We start from the raw sequence: 23,775 nt of genomic DNA, 5'->3' as shown, positions 1-23,775 counted from the left end.
GAAAGCTTCACACACCTAAGCAGATATATGACTATACCCGGACCCCCCCACACTGACACAACACACACACTCTCTTTTATACCTAAACACGTGAGGTTGAGTCTGTGGTCCTTTTTTTTTATGCTCAAATTAAATCACCCTTCTTGCTCCAATGCCTACTGTGAGCCAGTCGAATCCATCGCTGCCAAATAACCTACATATCAAATTATGGAAAAACAGTTTATTACACCTATTCTACTGCCTCTGAATGAGTTATGGCTGTCCTGAGTGTAGCCAACATGTTACAGCTTAATATCAATGCACATCATTATTCTAGGACAATAAAGACACACCGACACACACACACACACACACACACACACACACACACACACACACACACACACACACACACACTGAGGGCAGAACATGGCCGCTGGCCAAGTGTAATTAAGAACAGAAGGAAGATTGTCCCATATAGAATGACTTGATAAAGAAATATAGAGAAAGCCGCTTTACTGCACACTACACAAACACAAAGACATAAGGAGGCAATTCAAGAGTGCATACTGATCCAGAACTTGAGAGCCAATGAGTGATAAAAAGGTGTGTGAAAGGCAAATAGATAGAATAACAAGCAGCATCCAGGAGTTTGCTGATCCTCTTACCTGCTCCTTGACAGAAGCAAGGAGGTTGGTGGTGGTGGTGTCGTGTTGCAGGCTATGACCGCTGGGCCCATCTCTGGCCGCCAGTGGCCCTTTCCCCTCCACACAGCCATCCTCCATCTCTGCCGCTTCGCTAGTCCACAGCTGGCGGGTTGTCAGGGCGCCCCTTTTGACCCTGTTAGAGAGCCGCACAGAGCCGATCACTCGCTGGCCATGGGGCTGTGAAGATGCACGGTGCCGCTCAATGACAAGAGCGTTGCAGAGGGCTCGCGCTGTCTATTCCCGCGGAGACTCGCATCACGCCAGAGCGGGAGTGAGTGGATAACGTGAGACGTCTATTTAGCTGAATTCATAAGGAGAAAACGACCGATCTATACTCGGCATGCGTGTGCTCGCAGCCCATACACTTGTGCTGTCGATGACGCGCATCCATCACGCGCGTCCCGCATCCATCACGCGCGTCCCGCCTTTTGCCCGAGCGGGCGGTTACGAAGCTAACCGAGCGCGAGGTCAACCGTAAATAGTCTCACCGTTTTAAAGAGCGAACTTTCGGACGGCGCGTGTACGATTAACGTCTCAAACGCGACGGGGGGTTGACACGCGGGGGAGGAGAGGTATGGTGGAAACGCCTACTGCTAGCTAAACGCTAGGACTGATAACACAACTTACCAGCCAGATGTTGCCGTTGCGAGCAGGCCACAGCTGGCGACGTCCGGTGAGGCGTAAACGTTCACGCTCGGCTACATTTCAGTCCGACAGGACAACGCTACTTCTTCGTAAGTAGGCCTACGTGTGACGCATGAAGGTCCACGTTTTTTGTTTTTTTTGTGCAGTGTATTTATTCGGCGTGGATTTAAACCGGCGTGGATTCAAACCGTCAGACACGCACGGGACGGCGGTACCCGCCCACTGGTGGTGATTGGGGCGTGACGTCACCATGCGGCGATGGATCATGTTCCTGATATCGCTGATCAGTCGTGGATGGACGGGCCGTGGTGTGGACCCTGCAGATTTACGTTCCAAGGCCAACACTGGTGCTAATGTAGAAGGTTTACTGGTCAGGCTGTGGTCCATCAAGCTGTGTGTGTGTGTGTGTGTGTGTGTGTTTGGTTGTATGTAAAAATACATTAAAATGTCTTTGACTAAATTAGGAAAAGGCCTATTTGCAATAAAAATGGATATTGTTTGCAAGATATACAATTACTGCATGCATGCAATGCACTAACATACAGGGGTATACAAAGAACTGGTAGGCCTAATACTAATTTGTTAGAGTCAATATTAAAGACACTACTGAAACCAGGTGGCATTGTGGCCATGAGTTATCTCTACAACCAGGAAAACGCCCACAATCCACCTGGCGCGACGATTTATATATCTTCGCTAGAGCCCCTTTGTGGTGACAAATAGAAACTACAACCTTCAAAACAAATGAGTAATGGTAATATACCACACGCCTTTCCATATTAACAGAGGACATTTAAGTTATGGCTACACTATACACAATTAATTCATATTCTTATAATCAGAACACCACATACTCCATATCCCACCATCGGACATGTGAGCCCGACTGCCATGGAAACAAGAAACCCAACCAGTAGTACATGCACATGCCCATTTATTTCAGTGACAATTTACTCAAAGTGAACTCATCAAGAAACACATGGTCATATTCATCACTTCATGTTTTAAGTTGATCTCTCCGAATCATAGTCGAAGGGTCGCTTGTTACTCAAGTTATTCTTCATCTCACATTTAGTGAGTTATACAACGAAATAGTAGGCTAATGACATGAAAATGGCACCATAAAAATAACCAGTTCAAGGAATGCAATAACGATTATTTGCTAAATCACTATGAATGCCCAGTTCAGTTAGGCAACAATATGGTTAATTTTTGTTCCACAGTAAGAAGTTACATTTAGCAGATGTAATGCTTCGCACGTTGATGTTCATTTAATTTGTTTGCGAGGAGAACTTTGTTGCACAATTCCAATTATTTGTTTTCAACAAGTGAGGCGTGCTGGACGAATTTCAATCAACAGTTCTGACTACTATAGTTCAATACATGTCCACAATACACAAGTTGTATGAAAGGATTCCTTCCTTATTAAAAAATAAATAAATAAAAACGAAAATATCCTAAAATAGGCCTAAATGAAATACGAATCATGTATAAAATAATGAACACTTGGTGTGGCAAAGTGACACAAGTTAAAAGGAATCTCACTCTGAATGAATGAACGTCATGTAAACAGTGCACGTGCATTAGAGCGGCACCGTCATCCGAGTGCACAAATCGATCAGCTCACGTCTACCATAACGACTACAATGTGGTAACACTGGACAAGCAGCTAAAATCTGCATATTGGCATCCTTATGACGGATATTAAACAATGCCTGACTGGAAACACAGGAAAAGTCCACCAAAAATAGTATGCCATCGGAATTAAAAATTATATTTCATTTCAGTCGCTCTCTGCTGAGAGGAGGAGGTTGAAATAACAACAAGGGTAAGAACAAGACATGAATAAATAAATAAAACAACCCTATATCGTTTAACTTCAAATAAACCCTCTAGTGCCACGGACGCACCAAGACCAAAATATGAATTCTGGTGGAATCCCTTGACAACAGATCAAACCGCTAGAGCAGCCAGTAGGCCTATACGCGTGGGTCGTGTGCAATGCGTGCGATATGCACGGATTCCACCCCACAGTGGAGAGGTTGCTGCCGTGGCAAAAGATGATGCAGCTCCAAACGGCCCGGAGGAAAGCCTCACGCACCACCGCCAGGGAGCACACAGCCCGGGTCAGAACACAAACACCATGTTTCACACCACAGCACTTTGCGAGCACAAAAACAATGTGACTGATGGCACTCAATGGCCGCCATTGATGGAAGGCAGGTTCTTCGAATCAAAAGATAACGGAAGAAAGCTAGCGCCAATACAGCTGTTTTTGGGGGGGCTGAAAATATGAGTTTGAGTAATGATGCAGTAGCTTTGTGCGTTCAGCCCCACACCCATGACAAGCTCAGAGAGTGCAGCGCTGCAATGCCTCCCCTAGGGGACGGGAACTGTGACGCTCCGAGATCCACGCATAAAAGGAAGATATGGGATGGAACCTGTTTTCCGATCATTTTGTGTCTAGGGGCTTAATGCGGACAACCATTTATCACCGTCTGGCTGTCAAGTGTTACGTTTATGAATTAATAACCAATAAAACAAGTTAAAACTGCAGACATAATATCCGATTGGAACGTCAATTATTAGCGCCAAACAATGCAGGAGAATATAACTTCGGGTTACATGAACACACAGGTTCGCCCCCAGCTGGGCTGGGCTCAGCCTGGATCTCTGAGCTCTTTCGGAGCATGTCATGGACTTGGGGCAAGCGCCAGGGAATTTAGTTTGTACTAGGGCTGGGTAAAATATTGATTCATTAATGCACTGCAATTTATTTGTTCTCGATTCAATTTCGATTTTTGTTGGAAATAGATTTTTTCCATAAAAAGAAAAGAAGCATACTCAGTCATTGTAATCTAGTAGTGAGTATGCCTAAATGTACATGCCCTTTAACATTTTTCCATGTTATGATTATTGCTTTTATGCTGCAAGTTTAGTTTAGCTCAGGACCAATACTATACAATGGTTTATTTCCTTTTTGCTAGTTAAAGCACAATGAAATGGTTAATTCTAAATAATATTTAGGTATTTTTGTCATCTGCACGTATTATTGAATCGATATCGAATTGGATCAATATCAAATCGAAATTGAATCGAATGAAGACCTAAAGAATCAAATTGAATTGAAAGGTACCTGGCAATACCCAGCCCTAGTGTGTACAGATTCACACCTTGGGCCTTCAGAATGAGAACATTAATTTCCTTCCCCTGGTTTTTCTGCGAATTTGCCGTTGCCTTTCACATGGAGAACATCAATATAATAAATATCATAAGTCAACGGATGGAAATCATAACAAAATAAATAGTGAGGACAGTACCGTTGTCACCAGCACTAAATCTAACAGTCGGTGAATGTACATTATATGGGCTGTGAATCCCGGGAGGAATGGGACGGACTATGTGCGCGTCAGGGAGGGGGGGAGGTGGGAGGTTCTCCGCCCTACTCCAGCTCGTCCACGTCCTCCGTCGCTATGGTGCTTGTCTGTTCCGAGGTAACACCTGGTGGGAACGAGGAAAGAGTGGTTAACGGGTGAAGGGATCGAGGGCGCACACACACACACACACACACACACACACACACACACACACACACACACACACACACACACACACACACACACACACACACACACACACACACACACACACACACACACACACACACACACGTGTTGGCCTGGCATACTCTCATTCCTCTATGAGATTGACCATTTAGAAAACAAAAATCCCATAAAAGTAACTACCGTATACTTAATAAAAAAATTGTAATATCGGGTTGAGATGAACCGTACTGGAGGCATCGTCATCGTTGGAGTTCTTCTTCTCCTCCTCCTCCACGTAGCCGAAGCTCAGCAGCTTGGACATGCTGACCGGGGGGGTCTTCTTGTCATAGCACCTAGAGAGGGGGAGAGGGGAGAGACACAGGGTTGGTCCACCTTGGAGATGGTCTCTGGGCATTTGAGGGAGTTAAGGACCACCCCCCCGGTAGACTTCTGAAATACACTAAATCGCAGGTCGACCTGTTGTCGTGATGCTGCGGTTTCAACAGGGTACGATATGGTCACTGCAATGAATGGCTAGCCCGGTTACCTGAAAGCAAGCTTCGGATAGTTGTTGGACAAAAATTGTATATTCAGAATTCGTAATGTGTGTCTTTCCCTGCCTGAATCGGAGCCAGCGAAGACCAATGCTGCCGTATCGCGTATTTTAAAATCACTCTTTTGCCGGCCTCTTCCGCAGGAAGCCTTTCTCCCTTCACTTTTACTTGTGGGAAACACTGATATTGCTATCTGTGCTTTTCATGTTTATTCAATTACCAACCCCTCATTATGAGTAGAGCTTTCAATTATTTCTGGCCTCATTGAAACATAGAAACGGAAATTATTCAAAGCCCACGGTTACCTCAATTAACCGTTGAGGTAATTTAGCGTCCTTGGAATATGGCATGTCTCGCGCCATTAGATATTTATATTATACCTATTTTAATGTTTGGAAGAACTGTAACCTAATCTTTTACTTGCTTACATGCAAAATAATTAATTTTTAATTCATAAATAATGAAGGAACAAATATCGGAATGTTTGAATATTAGGGTTCAGCACTACTCCAATGTGTGGGTTGGTTCATTTATTGATGCCAGGAGTATCTCACTATCCACACTATCCTTGTAGTGGCTTCTTGAGCAGTCGTACAAACAAGCATAATCCCACAGCAAGTTGATCTTTAAATAAACAAATGGGAACAGTCCCCCGTTTTACAGATAGATAATATTTATAGAAACAAGACACATTGGTCCTCTTCGCCGCCTTGTGAAACGAGTCAGAACAAAAAGGGGGCCATCTTTTTATTACGAGTGTAGCTGTTAAAACATCTAGTATATCCGAGTGGGATTTACAGCGAGGGTCTGTTCGAGTTAGGCTACACGATATTTGACTTTGGGTCACCAAACTCAGAGAGAGAACACGCATTATGTACTCCCTCAAACGACCTTATGTAAAAACGACGTCATCTGTCCAATATTGTAGCAGTCAATTACAACGAAAAGGGTCTTATTAGTGTCTATGGTCCCTGCCTCTGGAACAAACTGCCGGAGGAGCTGAGGACATCACAATCTATGAACACCTTTAAAATAAACCTTAATACACATCTATTTAATTCAGCTTTCTCGTCGTAATCCCTTCAATTTGTTTATTCTCATTGTATTGTTAAGCACCTTGTATTGCAATTTTGTACGAAAGGCGATATATGAATAATTTGATTTGATATTGTGGTTAATGGGCTTAACCACCTTGGAGGCATGGAGCAGGATTAGGAAACTTACGTTCTCTTGTACTTGTGGGCCTCGGATATGACCAGTCCCTCTAGGTCACAGGCCGGGCTCTCTGGAGACCCCTGTGGGCCAAACAGATGAACTACAGTTGACTCGGGTTCTGCGGCAATAGTATTGATTCAAGAGGATGTAGTGTAGTATGGCAGGGAGCCAGTGTTGCATGAATATCTCCATGGACAGCCGTCTACCTGTCTGGGATGAGGGATGGCGTTGTGCACGAGGCATAATACGGTTGGATTAGGATTGTTTTTTTTAAATCACCAAATGACCGGCAATAGCCCAACCAACATAAAAATATTATAACAAAAATATGATATATTATGTAAAAGAAATAAGATGTTAATATGTAATCAAGCATCACTTTAATGGACACATCTGTAAGCAAAGATTGAGGGCTGGTCACCCAAATCCAAACGAGTATATTTGATCATAAATAGAAAGGCGATTTTGTTATTAGTCATCCATGAAGGATTGTTAAAGAGAAAAGAGTATTTACCTCAATAAAATGCTGCACAAAAATGAGATATATTAGCGCTGAGATTCTTCCAGGATTGACAAGGCGTTGGGTTAATATGGTAGCAGTTTCATTGAATTCCAGTAGATCTAACGACCGGGCAAGCTGAATTTTATTCAGCCATCAATATTCAACGCCCTTTTAAAAGGCAAATGCAAGAAGCGAGCCGCAAATTAGCAGCATCGAAAAAGGCGTTCCAAATGCGTTTGAACAACCAAGAAGGAGACAAAAGGTAAGCATTTAATTTCACACCTTCAATCGAGTGTCGAAGATGTCACTCCCAACACAAATTATGTGCCTTCTGCTTTTATGTAACAAGGCACTTGGTCATTGTGTGATATTTTCGCTAGCTTAGTCCATTACTCACTCCCTGGTACATAAAAAAATGTTGAAGAGGGACACTTTTCTTTTTCCTGCAATGATGCCTCTGTGAAAAAAGGATCTATTGAGCCAGCCGTGTATATGCTGACCGGGATAATAAGGATTTGTGATTGGACAGGCTTATAGTTAGCACCGTTTGTCCATAAAGTGTGAGGTCACTCTTAATTGTAGATATCCCACCTTAATAACATCCAGTTATGGATATCCGTGCATAATATGCGTGTGTCTAAAGACAGACAGAATTTTTTTTGCCATGACTTGGACTATGCACAGTTGATACCAACAACACAAACCTAAATTCCTGCTCCTAAATGAAAAACATCACCATGAGATCACTTTTTTGAGAGATCATCTCACTTTTATATTAGGGGCCCTAGCTTAGCTTAGCCACTCAGCCCCATGACACTCGAAGACTCTCCAGACTGTGTAAGCTGTCTCAACTTGAAAAAGAAGATCACGGAGTTGGAGACTCAGGTTTCTGTCCTGTACCAGATCTATGATGGTGAGCGATTTCTGGACGGGATTGCTGCTCAGCCAAACCTCGCCGACAAACCTTGCTCTCACCTGGACTTGTCACTATCTGATGAGCCATGGCCTGCTCTTGGCACAAATCCAAAGAGGCCTAGCGCCGCTTCTACCTCCAACGAAAAATTGACTAGCACCCAGGATAAGAAGCGAAAAAAGCGAGGCAGAAACTCTTCCCGCATCACCTCTCCTCCTGTAGCGCTCAGAAATAGTTTTTCACCACTGGAAACTCTCCAAGGGGAGCAATTCTCCACACCCAAGGCCAAAAGGCACAGGAGTGCTATCCGTGCTGCTAACAAGCATAAAGGGCCCGGATCCCCTACACATCATGATCCTCATCTGCTGCACTCGGGAGTCCCCCATTTCACCCTAAGCCCCTCTCGGACTACTCGGGGCGCTACTCAACCACTACCACAAGATCGCCGAAGACTACGGTATGCTAACACCACTAGCACTAATGCCGAGGCTTCCCACAGCCCATTAGCACTCAGAGGAGCTAACGCTGCTAGCACTAGCCTTGTAGCTAATACTGTTTACCCAAACAACCCAAGAACTGGCCCCATAACTACTGATAAAGCAATTGTGTGGAATGCAAACACGACGCCACAGATGGCCACTATCTTGGTTGGAGATGCCATGACAGAACATGTCAAACTTGCAAGGACAGAAAATCTTTGCCTTAGCAACACATCAGTCGAGGAACTGTCGTCAGAGATACAAACAATCCTCAAGAATAAACCAAACAATGCAAAGATTATCACCCACACTGGCTCATTTGATATCCTGCACAAAAAAACTGGCAGCGAGATACTTAAAAAACATTTCACCCAGCTACTGAACACTCTAAACAAACATCAAAATGTGTCTATCAGTGGACCGATTGCATGTTTTCGCAGAGGAAATGAAATCTTCAGTCGACTCCTATCTTTCAACACATGGCTGGCATCTGTCTGTCTTGCACACAACCGGAGATTTATTGACAATTTCAATGTTTTTTGGAATTGTGCAGACCGTTTTCAAGCCGATGGACTCCACCCAAACTGTAGAGGGTCTAGATTACTTACAGCAAACATCAGCCACGCGCTCTTGACGACCTCAAACAGCCATAATCAAGCCTCACTCCCTATTCCTGCTGTGCCTAAGACTGACACACCCCAAACCTCCTCCCATGGAACGGAACAGAACCTTCAAACAGCTCCAAGGACACGGGCCCTGCACAGACCTCCACCACCCCAAGGAATTCCCCTGGGATAAACCACCTTGTGGGGGAGGCTGTGAAGGCCCATGAACTCAGTAATATGGACTGTCAGCCTGAAAAACAACAATAGGACAGCCACCATGCTATTTCATCAAACATACCGGTCATCATAAACAGCAAATGGCATGGTAAAATGCATGGTTATAAACCCGAAACTCGTCCTAGAAGGTTGAAAACTATCCATGTTCTTCCTACAAATATATCTCCCCCAGTTTTACCTGTTAACACCCCACAGATGAAACTGGCCCTTCTAAATGTCAGATCACTAAATAAACCTTTCTGGTCAACGAGCTGATTAAAGAAAACAACTTAGATTGTATCTGTCTAACAGAAACTTGGCTAAACGATGACACGGCAACAGCAACTTTGATAGAAGCGTGTCTGCCTGATTACAGCTTCCACCAAGTTTCTAGGAAATCAAAAAGAGGTGGAGGAGTCGCAGCTATTTTCTCATCTAAACTGTTGTTCAAAATCACTGAGCTAGGTGAATTTACATCAATTGATTATCTTGCTATAGAGCTCAAAACTGAATCAGTATTGTTTGTTATTATATATCGGCCACCCAAGCACTCACCAATATTCATACAAGAATTCTCTGAACTATTATCACTATGTGTCACAAGATATGACAAAATAGTCCTGAATGGAGACCTTAATATCCACGTTAATAAAAAAGCAGACCAAAGAACTATTGAGCTTTTAAATCTCCTCACCAGTTTCGATCTAACTCAGCACATAACGGATCCAACACACCAGCACGGAAACACACTAGATCTAGTAATAACAACTGGATTAAACATCAATAATATTTCAATAACTGATCTACCGCTCCCTGACCATCATTGTATACTTTTTGATGTGGAAATCATCTTACCAAAAACCACAAAAGAATTCTTAGTCCATAAAAGACATCTAGACGATGAAGCTACGGAGCGATTTTCTGAGCAGATTGCTCTATATGAGCCAACTAGTCATGACTGCTCTCTAAATGAAATGGTAGAGAACCTAAATGAAGCATTATCATCTGTGTTAGACTCTGTAGCCCTACTTAAAACTAAAAAGAAGTTTACAAGTAGGACCTCCCCATGGCTAAGAAATAAAAATGTTAGTGAAATAAAAAGAAAATGTCGCGTAGCAGAGAGAAAATGGAGAAAAACAAAGACCACTAACAACCACGGTATCTACAAAGATGCACTAACTACCTATAACAAAACCATCCGTCTAGCAAGGAAAGGTTATTTTTCCCACATTATTACAGAAAATGCAGGAAATTCCAGAGTTCTGTTCTCCACCATTGACCGGCTGCTAAACACTGTCCCTGCCCCCCCACTATCCTCAGCAGCTAAATGTGAAGAGTTTGCTCAGTTCTTCAAGAACAAAATAACATCGATCAGATCTAGTATCACTACTACTGGAGGTGAAATTGACATCCATAGATCTTGCAACTTAACCATGAGCAGTTTTACATGTATCACACTAAGTGAACTCTCCAAAATCATCATTGAATGTAAATCTACAACCTGAGATATTGATCCTATTCCCACTGCATTCTTTAAGCGAGTGTTTGATAGTGTCTCAGGTCCGGTCCTTGACATCATAAACACATCCCTGAGAACTGGCGTTTTCCCAGATGCCTTCAAAACAGCTGTTGTAAAGCCCCTATTAAAGAAACCCAAATTGAATACCAGTACACTAGCAAACTATAGACCGATATCAAATCTTCCCTTTATTAGTAAAGTCCTTGAAAAGATAGTATTAGTCCAAATAAATTCCTTTCTGGAACAAAATAACATATTGGAAGTCTTTCAGTCAGGTTTCAGAAAATATCACAGTACTGAAACCGCTCTCACCAAAATAATTAGCGACCTCAGACAAAACTCTGATGCAAATAAAGTTTCTATCCTTATCCTATTAGAGCTTAGTGCAGCATTTGATACCATTGATCACGACAATCCTAATCAATAGACTTGAAAATCTTATTGGGTTCTCTGACTGTGTATCGAACTGGATCAAAACATATATATTAGAGGAAGGAAGTTTTGCGTTAGTCTAGGAGACCATATGTCAGAGAAACATGAAAGCTGCTACGGGGTTGCACAAGGGAGCTGTTTAGGTCCATTACTCTTTTCTCTTTATATGTTACCACTCAGTGACATCATCAGAGAATATAGTATAGATTTTCATAGCTACGCGGATGACACCCAACTGTATATTTCCGCTGAACCTAATGATGCGAAGGCCATAAACTCCATTACCAACTGTTTATTGGCAATAAACAAATGGATGAACAATAACTTTCTAAAACTAAATGAGGACAAAACTGAAGTCCTACTTATCGGCCCCAAATTAAAAAGAGAGATGCAAATCAAGAATCTAGGAGGTTTAACCCGGTGGATTAAACCTGAGGTGATAAGTCTCGGTGTCATCCTGGACTCAGATTTGAATTTCAACTCCCACATTAACAAAGTGACCAAAACAGCTTTCTTTCACCTCAGGAACATAGCAAAGGTACGACCATTCATAAACCAAAATGATGCCGAGAAGCTTATTCATGCTTTCATATCGAGCCGGCTAGACTACTGTAATTCACTTTTCGCTGGTCTTCCCAAGAAAACAACTGAAAGACTCCAGCTCATTCAAAACTCTGCAGCTAGACTATTAACCAAAACTAAAAGGAGAGAACACATTAGTCCTGTCCTAGCTACTTTACACTGGCTTCCTGTTACCTTTAGAATTGACTTTAAGGTCCTCCTCCTCACATACAAAGCTCTAAATGGACAAGGCCCTAGCTACATTGCTAACTCTCTTACTAACTACACACCAGCTAGAACACTGCGATCATCAGATACAGGTCTGTTACAGGTCACCAGAAGCAGTCATAAGAAGATTGGTGACGCAGCCTTTGTCAACTATGCCCCAAAATTATGGAACACATTACCCATTAATATTAGGGAAGCAAACACGCTAGACACCTTTAAAAAGCAGCTTAAAACCTTTCTTTTTACCAAAGCATTTTATCAATTTTATCTGGCACTATTTATTTCTCTGTAACTTGCACTATTTTTACTATTTCTCTTTTAAACTGTTAAGGGTTTTATATTTCTTTTATCATGATTTTAGTAAGCCTATCAGAACACCAGGTTCTGATACGATGTTGATCATTATGTATTAATCTTTTACTCCATGTATTGCTCCTGCTGCTTGCTTTTATTGATTTTATGTAAAGCACTTTGAATTGCAAATCTTGTACGAAATGTGCTATAAATAAAGTCTTACTTACTTACTTACTTACTAAATTCAATCAAATGACGGATTTGGGTGACCAGGAAGTCTACCAAAACAAAACCTGCATACCAAAAACCCATTATACAAGGACCAGTTACCAGTATAACAACAAGTGTATGAACAGTATAATAACAATTGTATGAACATCACATGCACATTTTTCATGGGTATCAAATCAATGACAAAAATGACACAAAAAAAGCAGTTGGAACCAAATTGCACTGAAGATGAGGTGGGTGATTAACTTAAAACGAGATGCTGAGACATGAATGGATATTGAAGCTGTACCGGAGAGAGGTTTTTGAAATGAACACCGCTTGCCGGCTCTTCATGTCCAACAAAATACAGTGTTTATGTTGCACCCACAGGGTATGCTTTAATGCAATAAGTGTTGTTTCTTTTACGATTTAAGAGTAGTATTTTTGCATTATAAATGCCGAATTTGGATTCTTTGTATATTTTCAGGATGTTTTGTTGTTGTTTTTCGTCATTAATAAGGGTTTAGCTTCATGGTCATTATCTTATTAGTCAACTGTACGAGTATTGAAATAAAAAAATGATGGAGACTAACTGATAAAATAATTATATGAAAAAAAAAAAAAAAGAATTGCATGAAAGTATTTAAAATAAAATGCTGAAAGAATAGCAAAGTAATGCCAGCGTACGGACAAGATGGGATGGGGGTGTTTAACTACCAATACAGGTCCATTCACCTTATCTTTACTGGGGGAAACGCACTCGTCCTCTTTGTCCCAGGACTGTGCGCTATCCGTGCCAAACGGCGCAGCCAGGGGCTGCCGCAGCGCCCTGGTCAGGCCGTCCGGGGACGTGGCTTTGCTGCCGCTGCAAGATAAACAAAACACCGACAACCCATGGGCACCTGCAGCTGACAGATGTGCTGCTCTTGAGAGCCTGGGAGCCGGGCGACAAGGGGCCGGCGGGCAACACAACAAACGGGTTTCTCTGGAGAGGAGCGACGCCATCTCCCTCGCTTTAAGGGGAATGGGTGTTGGGGGAGTTTGGTGTGTTTGGGGGAGTTTGGTGTGTTTGGGGGAGTTTGGTGTGTTTGGGGGAGTTCCGTGTGTTTGGGGGAGTTTGGTGTGTTTGGGGGAGTTTGGTGTGTTTGGGGGAGTTCCGTGTGTTCAGACTGTTTCGTTCGATGAGGCTAGATATTTGCACTGTTGTTATTTTTAAAACACTGTAGTCCAAGAAAAGAAATGCCAACATTTAAGGTATTGCTTCACCGAGTGAAGTGATCACATTTTCTAAGTGTTTAATTAGTGAAAGGATTGAAATTAAGGCCAGCCACCGATGTCAGTGTACTTTAATGCTTCTTATCGTTTCTCATTCCTTTAACGCCATTAAAGAGATATTTAAATGCCCAAAGAGGACAGTCGGTATAAAGATATTTGAACAAATGTGGCTGCAGCCATGTAAAAGTTTCCTCTCAACCATTCCCATTTTCCAGAAACATTTACAACACTGCGGTCTAGTGGCCATTGGACCGGTTGATTAAACCAAGTTGCTATCAAAAGTGTTTTCAACCTACGCAAAAGTGGATGGCATCAGCACCATTGGGTTACCCAGGGACAGATCGCTAGAGTAAGGCCCATGGCGGTCTCATCCAAGCAGCGGCCGTTTCAGCGACACAATCTTGTGTCGGCTTTGTCTGGTTTACACCAGATTATACTCCTTGAGCGTATCATGCTAATAGGACACTCTAAAGCCTGGCCCAAGCCTCTTAAAAGCAAAGGAGATTTATCTCTACATCAGTATCTTTTTTTCATAAGCCTAATACATCACAAACCTGTTGGTCACTAACAAGATGCGGGTCGTGGATTGCTATTATATATAAATATATATAGATAAATATATCTATATGGATATGTAATGCACTAAAAAATACACGTTTTGTAAACCAATTCAAGAATGAGGGAGGGGTGCATATATATTTCCCATACAGGATGTTTTACAGTTTTGCTTGATGCTTATCGCTACATGTGCCAGTGTGTGTGTACGTGTGTCCGTGTGTCTGGCGCTTGTACCTCTTGGACGAGGTGAAAAAATCAGGGGGGTTGTAGGCCGCCTTGGGCTTGTCATCCGTATCCACGTCGTGACTCAGCAAGCCTGCCATGGAGATCCCCAAAAACGTCAAAATCATGGTTATTGATGTGCCCCCATAGATGTAGATTTGCCACCCCCGTTTAAGTGAGGAAGCGACAGGGAGAAATCCAGATAATTATTCTTCAAGTGGGCCTACTTGAATGACGCCACCGAGGCTACTACTGTATTTTTGGTATACTTTGTTAAAAATAGCTTGCACACTCTAAACAAAATGACCCAGTTATCTCCCTTACAGATAAGCCAACACATTTATACTGGTGTAAGACCCAGCAGCCCTATGTTGTAGCAGGGGCGAGACAGACACAGATGCAGACCCTGAAAACCAAAAACTGCAAGGGGCGGAGTTACCCCTCGTTTCCTGTTTCACTACAGACATATTGTACCAAAGAGAAGCTCATTGGCTTGAGTGGTGAAGAGCCAAGTGTATTTCTACAGTGCCCCCTCTCAACGTGAATGATTTGAACTACCCGAGTTTATACTCGCCGTAAGCCAAGTACGGGCTTAAAGATCGCCGCTTCCAGCAACATGATTGGTTGAAACAATTACAAAGAAGGAGAAAATAGAATACAACGTTCCCCCAGATTCAAGCCATCGGCGCCCCTATGGCTGGACAACACCCCATACCGCCTACACCATGGGCCGGTTCTATCACTCGCATCTTATGAGCATGCACAACATGTAAAGGTTTTTCCGCTGCTTTGTACTACAAATCCTGCCAAGTTGATCGTCTTCCCTTTAACAGTTAACCTTAGGTCTGATTTGTGAGACCAGGGCCACGCCAAACCTTCCCCCCCCGCTCCTCCTCACCTTTCTGGCCGCCTGCCTTTGCAAGCTTCACATACTCTGAGTCGGTGGCGAATATGCCCACCCTCCGGCCGGTGCTCCTCTCCGTTGGGGTGGACTCAGTCGCACTCTGGGAGAGGCCAGGGATCTGGGACGTGGGCCCGGCGTTCCCATTGGTTGGAGCCGCCACTTTGATGCCTGCGATGAATGCATTTTTTAGGGTGACCAGGCTTTTTATCCATGACACCCCATGACACATTATTATAAGGTTTTATTATTATGATAATATTTTGAGGATTTACAATTAAACTGTACAAAAACGATGTCAATGTATACATTGTAAAATATCTCAATGAATACATTGTAAACTGTTTATTTTAGCACTTAGGCTTGGTTTTTCCAACGGGGCTCGCCAACAACCTCTACCAAACCCGGAAGATGATTTCTGCTGGTATTTATTATTCATTTTTTAAGCAGGTCAAAGCAATGCAACAGGAACTTGTATCCACTTGAGTTGTTTCAACCCAACATACCGAGCCACAACCAATAGCGATGGTTGTGTTAAAGTCTGTCAGACTATTATTGGATTGTTAAACTATTTTTTTGCTTCAATTAAGGTAAATAAATGTTTAGTTTTGCTTTCAGCCCTTCTTTCAACATGTCCAACAATATCCAATCAATGTCTATATCCTAATAATGAAAGTAATAAAAAAATGACAAAAAAACTGGACTTGACAATAACAATCTACCAAAATAATTCCTAGCTGTAGCCCTTATGGAAACATAGCTTTTGCTTCTTTGGCCAAGCAGCCCTGTCTGTCAGGCCTGATGAGTTGGGACAGAACACTGGCTGGCATCAGTGCTGCCGCAGGAGGAGTGATCCGGACGACATAGAAGGACTCTAGAAGACCGCAGCACAGGTTCTGCTGCTTAAGCAACTTTATAAATAAATCAAACGGGCGTGCAGTCAGCCATCAGGTCAAGAGGATGCCATGAGCAACTTTTAGAAGACGCTTGTCGTTTGTGTGCTCTTGAGTTAGGGAAAACACCATCGACAGAAGCTAGGTGTTTGCAAGGTAAAATTTAATTTGCAACCAAAGAAGCAATAATTGTTGCAATGGGAAATGTGGCTCTCATGCATGTAGTGATCCATACTCACCACCAGGCTTGGTCCTCCGATAGTTGGGAACAGCAGTGCTCATTTCAGCTGGCGATCAGAAGTAAAAGATAAAGCTAAGCGTTATCATAGTAAAATATTAATAAACATTGAAGTCGTGCTTCCCCCGTGTACATAATTAGATTCATACAATGCAATGCAATTAAAGTAAATTCAAAGTCACGTTAAAAGCATGACTGCTACATTGTCTAAAAGGAAACACAAAGGTTAATGCATCATTTAGAAAACGATTTCCAATCAGCTGAAATAACGCATCATGATTTTTGTTTTGCATCTCTTAAGCAGTGGGAGGGATGCGGCGTTCAGATTATGAAACCCATCGATGGCTCCTTGAGGAGACCATTCCGTTTTAACCCATTCAGGTGAGGAAGGACGGCGCCGCCCAGTACATACGACCAGTAGCGTTATGGCATATTTACTGACATGATAAGAGCGTTCACTGCAATAGCATACGAACGAATGACTAATACGCCGCCCATAACCTCGACATAATCAACATTGATTTCGCCGACATAGCGGTGTGCAGCGATACAAAGCGCTGCTACATGTAGCCACCGGCTTACCATCACCGCTAGCTTCATACCGCTAACCTTTCCAAAACACGGAACAAAGCACTCATATTATACTATATTCTAAAACATATATTAAAACATTTAATGATTTAAACGAGGCAGCCATCTTACCGAGATTAGAGCTCTTCCTGTGTTTTAATATAAAGAACTGATTCAATGAATGGGATGGGTGGTGACAGCTCCGGAGCGTTCCCTTGTTCTCTGCTTGATGGTCTTCCGGTGGCGGATTGAACCCACTTCCGGCGGCGGAGTGCATCGGGTTCATGCAGGATGAGAAGCTGGCATCCATCCCATAATTTTTCCTTCTCGTACTCCTGCTTTGGTGTTTGAAAGCATTATAGTAAGACTTGATAGTTTTATGGTTATCATTTTTGCAAGGGATAAGATTATTTAAGGTGGATATTGTTTTTTATTGTCAGAAAATGTGGTCTACAACAATACACAGTTTTATGAAGATTCATACAAATAAATCATTTCCATTTCATTTTATTATCTCTATCGTTCACAAGATGAAAGGCCGTACAGTAAATACAATGTCATTTAGATACAAACAGTTTCTGAATGTTGACATTTCTCTCCGGACAAATAAATAAATGAATATTTTTGACAACGAATAGGGGACCTGTTACCAGGGCGGCCTCTGACCAATTTGGTGCCCTCGGCAGGATTTTCAATGTTAATCCTTGAATCTCAGGCAGGGGGCATACTGTAGGAGTGAGTCTGCTTTGGGGGGAGGGGGGGACACATAAAGGGTTACATTTTGAGCACCAAACAATTAATGTTTGATGCTCATAAATATTCTTGCAAATATTTATGCACCAATTTGTGCCTTTTTTGCATCAATTATTGCAGAATGTCTTTTTCTTTATTGTACAAACAACAACCAAAACTATATTAAAGAAACAAGTGACATTGAATTATAAACACGATGTGAATAAGGTATTGCACCAAATATGATTTAAGCGCAACCATTGCAGTCAATTGTCAATAATAGAATTACAATAGTATTAGTAAAAACGTAGTAAAATAGTATTAGTAAAAAGTAGAGCTGTCAGTTAAACGCGTTATTAACGGCGTTAACGCAAACCAATTTTAACGGCGTTAAAAAAATTATCGTGCGATTAACGCAAATATTTTATTTACAAAAAAAAACAAAAACTTTTTTTTTTCTTTTTTCTTTGGCTCAAAACAAAGAAGCAGTAGCCTGACTGCTATGTTCAAATGACATTTGTTGAAAGCAGTCGTTTAATTGCACTATAGGCTCTTTTTTTGTATCGTCCTGTTTTGATCAGTATATGCCAATGTTGTTATCAATAAAAAATCATTTGCACAAGACAACCCGATGCACTTCACCATGTTGATAAGAGAATTAAAAAGAGAAGAATTATGGGACAAAAAAATCAAGGGATATTTAGCATAGAAAAATAATTTGCGATTAATCGCGATTAATCGTGAGTTAACTATGACATTAATGCGATTAATCACGATTAAATATTTTAATCGCTTGACAGCTCTAGTAAAAAGTATTAATCCATAGGCGCCCCAATGGATCTGATGTATGGTCCTCAGATGTATTGATGGACGGCACCCCAAGCAATTTGCCTGAACCGCCTACGCCATGAGCCAGGCCTGCTACTCACCTCTCATGAGCATGCACAAAATGTAAATAAGGTTAGTTTAAAACATAAACGGTTGATATAATGTAATTTATATAAAATAATCATACTGAGATCAGGATCATGAACGTTGCATCGGCCGCCGCCGCCGCTGTCTCCCTGGCGGTCTCCTCACCCCCCCCCCCCCCCCCCCCCCCCCACCCACCCACCCTCTTCACACCTCTTTGCCGCAGTCGGGGCAGAGGACATCGTCGCGGGAGGTCAGGAAGCCACGGCCGATCAGAGACACGCTGCACTTCTTACAGTTAAAGCAGTCGTTGTGCCACTGGCGCTCCTCAAACAGGATGTACTTGGAGCCGCCCAGACCTGAGGAGCAGAGCAGCAGAGGGCAACGTGGTCACGATGAGCCTCACCGATCAAATAACCCTTAATGTGGTGGCGCTGTGGTTCTTAACGCTGCATGGGTGAGTGGAGCTGGATCCCCTCTAATGGGACCGCCCCACAGTGCTAGGAACTGTTTGAAATCATGGAGCTGCACTTTAGATCAAGGCGCCCTCCTAACTTAATATAGACAGACAGACACAGACACAGACAGCTGACAGACAGAGAGAGAGAGAGAAATATCCCTCAATTAATACAAATTTATGTAAATTGTAAAGTGCATAGTGTTTCAACTGTATGCTTTTGTATTTACAGTATAGTATAATATAGTATGTTAATTTAGGATTCTAGTATGACAGTATTAGTATATCATAGAATAATTGCATGTCATATTTGAAGGTTCATCTTGTATTTAGCCTCAAAAAGGCCTATTTGACATAGGAAGATAGTGATTATTAAACGTAAAAAGCACTCTGATTGGCTTAGGATATAGCCAATGAGGCACAGTGGATCAGCAGTGTGTTAGAGTAGAGAGTAGAGTTAGGTTAGAGATCATAATTCGGCCAAAATGTGACTTAGGCAATTATGCTATGAGGCTAACGATATCGATTTGAATTTGATATCAGCAATGACCAATCGACCTCTATCAATCCCGGTTAGCAACTGCACTTCAGCATAATAACACACACACACGGGAGGGCCTCACCGCTGATAGGGGTGGTGCAGTAAGCACACTTCTTAGCAAAGAGGTTGCAGAAGCAGTTCAGGCAGTAGGCAAAATCGTCACGTGAGGTGAAGCGTTGGCCAGATAGCTGTTGCTTGCAGGAGATGCAGACAAAGCACTCCTTGTGCCACGGCTGGTCCCGGTAATTGACCCCTCCGGTGGTGATTGGCTGTAAGCGAGAGCACGTAAAGGTTGAAGCATTTGCGTAATCAAGAGGCGTGGCCGAGGTAACTCACAGGCGTCTACGCACACTCTAATCAGACGCTCCCTGCAAATATTTCCGAACAAATCCACTCCAACCAGTTATATTCAAGTAAATTTGATATTGCAACTTGATTATTTATATCTCCATTGATTTGAATCTAGTCAGTGTTTATTCTCAGATGTTCACGTTACCTTTAATGTAATTCCCATTCAGGACATCCAACATGTTCCAGTTTACAAAATCTAATTTACTTCTATCTAATTGAATGTGACGTGCAGCCTATGCTTTAAATCTCTAGAAATTGATAACATGTGACGAGGAAAATGGATGGGAAGCATATAAACCTTCATATAAAGGCTTCTAATAATGGCTGGTCCAACGACTGAACAAAATTATTTTGAACATATTAACTATTAAAATAGAACAATCCAAGGACTGGGAAATGCGAAAAAAAAATCATCTCATGATAGTGAACAAGTGCATGTCATTATGGTATTATGGTGGTTATTCAAAATGGCTACCTTCTTGCAGTGGACGCAGGGAAGAGCAAACTGCTTCTCATAGCAGGGCAGGCAGTAGTTGCTGTCCTCCTTGTTCACAAAGCTACAGGTTCCCATTGGCTGTTTGCAGTGCTGACATGTGAAGCAGTTCTCATGCCAACTGTTGCCTTTGTGCTCCATCTTTTTGGTGCCTAAATAAGAGGGAGAGAAGAGACATCGCTTAACCATGAGGATGTGAGACAGATATAGAACGGCACTTAACTTAACTATTACTATTATGTTTACATTGACAGCTACGCTTTTATCCTAACCTGCTTTCAGGCATGGTGAGGCATCTTGTTCAAGGATGACTACAGGTAGAGGGCAGATATTGGGGGATCGAACCCTGTACCTTTCCTTCTACACTTTACTACATTATCCTCCTAAAAGTGCAACGGATGGGATGTACAGTAATATAAGCCATCAACTGTGCTATATTGTGCTATACCATGTTGTACACTGTTGTGGTATTGTTGTTTTCGATGAAGAGTTGTGTTCTGAGGATTTTTAGCTGCAGCACAAGCAAGATTCCAAAGCTAATTTCCCCGCGGAACAATCAAATATATTGAATAATGAAGATGAATTGAAAGATTCCGGCCCTGATTAGGACCGAAGCACGACCGATGGCGAGAAAACAATGCGGTTTAAGAACTGGTTCAACCGGAAAAAACATAAAGTGAAAACACACACACACACACACACACACACACACACACACACACACACACACACACACACACACACACACACACACACACACACACACACACACACACACACACACACACACACACACACACACACACACACACACACACGCACACACACGCACACACACACACACACACAGATCCTTCCCCGACCTGGCATGATGGTCTTGAGGCAGCCGAAGCATTTGGCAGAGTACTGGTTGGAGTAACACTCCACACACATGATTACGTTGTCCTTGGTAGCAAAGGGCCTCTCCACCAGCGAGCGCATGCACGTGGTGCACTGGAAGCAGTCTGAGTGCCAGTGGCGGTCCTTGTACGACAGATCCTGCCGGGGAGAGGAATGAGAGGCATTTAAACATCTAAGCAGCAGTAAGAAAAACTCTTCAATGACCTAGAATGTTTAGGTACTGTCGGCAGTTGTAGAGACCCCTCCCTCTCTACCCCCTCCTTCGCCAAGTTTCTCCAGCATTGACAAGTGTTTGCTTTTAAGCACCTGTGATTGACAGGAAAGATGGATTCCTGAACCAATCAGGGAAGAGATGCCCTGATTGGTCCGAAACTAGCCGGGAGCGGTCATAAATCTTGATAGGCTCATGTGGAGGAAGGTGCATTGAACTCAAAACACATATTCTCACAGCGTATTTCACTCGCTAATAATTCGCAATCCAAATATAACGTTTTTCAAAAATATTGAAATGGTAATGTGTAAAACAAATAAAAAAATTCATGTCAGTACTTCTAACTCAGTGGCTGTAAGTGGGTTATGATAAGGATTTCAAGTAATTTTGCAAAAATGTCCAAAAAAGAGAATTCCATATCCAACCATTAAGTAGAATACGTGTTATGTTCCTCGCTCTTGACAAGAAACTATTGCAACACCAATTCAGCAATTCAACAATTCAGTCACAATAAAAGTACCTTGCTGGTGCAGCTAATGCATTTCTCGCACCCTTCGCAGATGTTGGAGAAGGATTTCTCGTAGCAGGTGAGGCAGTAAGGGTTATCCTGCTGCAGGATGTACTTCCCCCCGTACAAAGACTCTTTACACTCCTTGCAGTCGTAAGTCGCCACCATTTTGGACAACTTGTCCTGGGGAAATAATTGTACGGTTTTATTCCAGTGGTAGTAGTTGTTTGATATGTCTTCTCATATGATTCATTATTTCAAAGTAAAACAGAATTTGTGTGTTTTAGTCCAGTGATAATAAGTTGCATCATTGATTTGATACATCACAATTTAAACAGATTTTTAAGTGCTCACAATTACATCATGGATCACATTACTCTCAGTACGGCGAAGTTACCACTTATGGCACATTGCAATGAGGATCAAAGCGTCTTTTGCAATATTGTTGTCCAAAACGTGTGTGTGTGTGTGTGTGTGTGTGCGCGTGTGTGTGTGTGTGTGTGTGTGTGTGTGTGTGTGTGTGTGTGTGTGTGTGTGTGTGTGTGTGTGTGTGTGTAGTAATGCAATTAAAAGGCTGTAGTACTACAAAACATACTGAGACATCATTATAAATTTGAGATAGAAGTTTGTCTAAAAAGTACATAAAACATAATATGGGCATATGCCTTTTTTTTGTAACAATTCAGTGTTTATGTGCGAGTAAGCCAGACCTCTATTCTTTTTCTAAGTTAGAAGATTCAATTTGGCCTTGAATCTTCAATGTCATTATCAAGGAACATCTTGATATATCGTCGAAGGGTTCAGTAGATGTTTCTTCTGGCAACTTCTGGCATTCATAAAAGTATCCATCCAAAGTCATAAGGTAGGATCAACATTTGCCAAGAGGTAAGAAGTTTTAATAGCAAAACTTGGCTTTGAAAGATTTCTTTTTTCGAACTAAAGATATAGTTTTAAGTTTCAAACAAATTGTTTCAAAATGAAAGGGCATAGATAAAAATGAACCTAAAGCATCTAGAAAATAAATGTAGTATGCAGGTATTTCAAGTATTCTAAATTAACTACCCTTTGAACCCTTTTATTTGCTGACCGAATCTCTGTCAGAACTACTATTTTGAACTATCAAATTGTCAAAGAGAAAAAAAGACTTGGATACAAGATACATATTTGGTGCAGACACATAAACGGATCCATTTCAACGGAAGAGTCCAAGCAGGGTAGGTTATATGAACATATCAGCATATAGCATCATGATGTCTCATTAATATACACAACACCCAATCAAAATGAAGAAATGTTTCACAACTTTCCTACTCAACATGGCACGACGCACTCTAAATGGCGCCTCAACACATGAACTACAAGTGTGTTTAGTAGGCCACTATGAAGGGTTAAGGGTCAGGCTGAAGCAG

The 23,775-nt window shown here is 42.1% G+C and overlaps 3 protein-coding genes across 4 annotated transcripts in view; all 3 read right to left on the bottom strand.

The window, feature by feature from the left end:
* Positions 1–1,499, bottom strand: part of LOC132456411 (plakophilin-4-like) — a 46,717-nt gene extending 45,218 nt beyond the window's left edge. Inside the window, exons 1-2 of one of the 2 annotated variants that reach the window (XM_060050760.1) lie at positions 1,314–1,499; positions 648–819 (exon numbers count right to left, since the gene is read on the bottom strand). In XM_060050760.1, the coding sequence (XP_059906743.1) occupies positions 648–764 (117 nt within the window). In that variant the 5' untranslated portion in view covers positions 765–819; positions 1,314–1,499. Of the gene's footprint in view, positions 1–647; positions 1,208–1,313 lie in introns of those variants that run through there. The other variant, XM_060050761.1, reaches the window with a different exon arrangement.
* A 749-nt stretch (positions 1,500–2,248) lies between these two features.
* Positions 2,249–17,586, bottom strand: c4h7orf57 (chromosome 4 C7orf57 homolog). The gene is made up of 8 exons (XM_060050770.1): positions 17,394–17,586; positions 16,693–16,740; positions 15,558–15,731; positions 14,672–14,753; positions 13,340–13,469; positions 6,655–6,725; positions 5,126–5,229; positions 2,249–4,832 (listed from the first exon to the last, which is right to left on the bottom strand). The coding sequence occupies exons 1-8, from the start codon at positions 17,569–17,571 to the stop codon at positions 4,774–4,776; spliced, it is 846 nt and encodes a 281-aa protein (XP_059906753.1). The 5' UTR covers positions 17,572–17,586; the 3' UTR covers positions 2,249–4,773.
* A 1,502-nt stretch (positions 17,587–19,088) lies between these two features.
* LOC132456418 (four and a half LIM domains protein 2-like) overlaps positions 19,089–23,775 on the bottom strand; it is a 5,105-nt gene continuing 418 nt past the window's right edge. The window contains exons 2-6 of the mRNA XM_060050771.1: positions 22,379–22,549; positions 21,611–21,785; positions 20,730–20,899; positions 19,986–20,172; positions 19,089–19,264 (exon numbers count right to left, since the gene is read on the bottom strand). Coding sequence (XP_059906754.1) covers positions 19,113–19,264; positions 19,986–20,172; positions 20,730–20,899; positions 21,611–21,785; positions 22,379–22,534 — 840 coding nt within the window. The 5' untranslated portion in view covers positions 22,535–22,549 and the 3' untranslated portion in view covers positions 19,089–19,112. The remainder of the gene's footprint in view (positions 19,265–19,985; positions 20,173–20,729; positions 20,900–21,610; positions 21,786–22,378; positions 22,550–23,775) is intronic.

Source organism: Gadus macrocephalus, chromosome 4 (assembly GCF_031168955.1).
Source record: "Gadus macrocephalus chromosome 4, ASM3116895v1".
Classification (NCBI taxonomy): Eukaryota; Metazoa; Chordata; class Actinopteri; order Gadiformes; family Gadidae; genus Gadus; species Gadus macrocephalus.
This window is presented reverse-complemented; position numbering and strand designations above follow the sequence as displayed.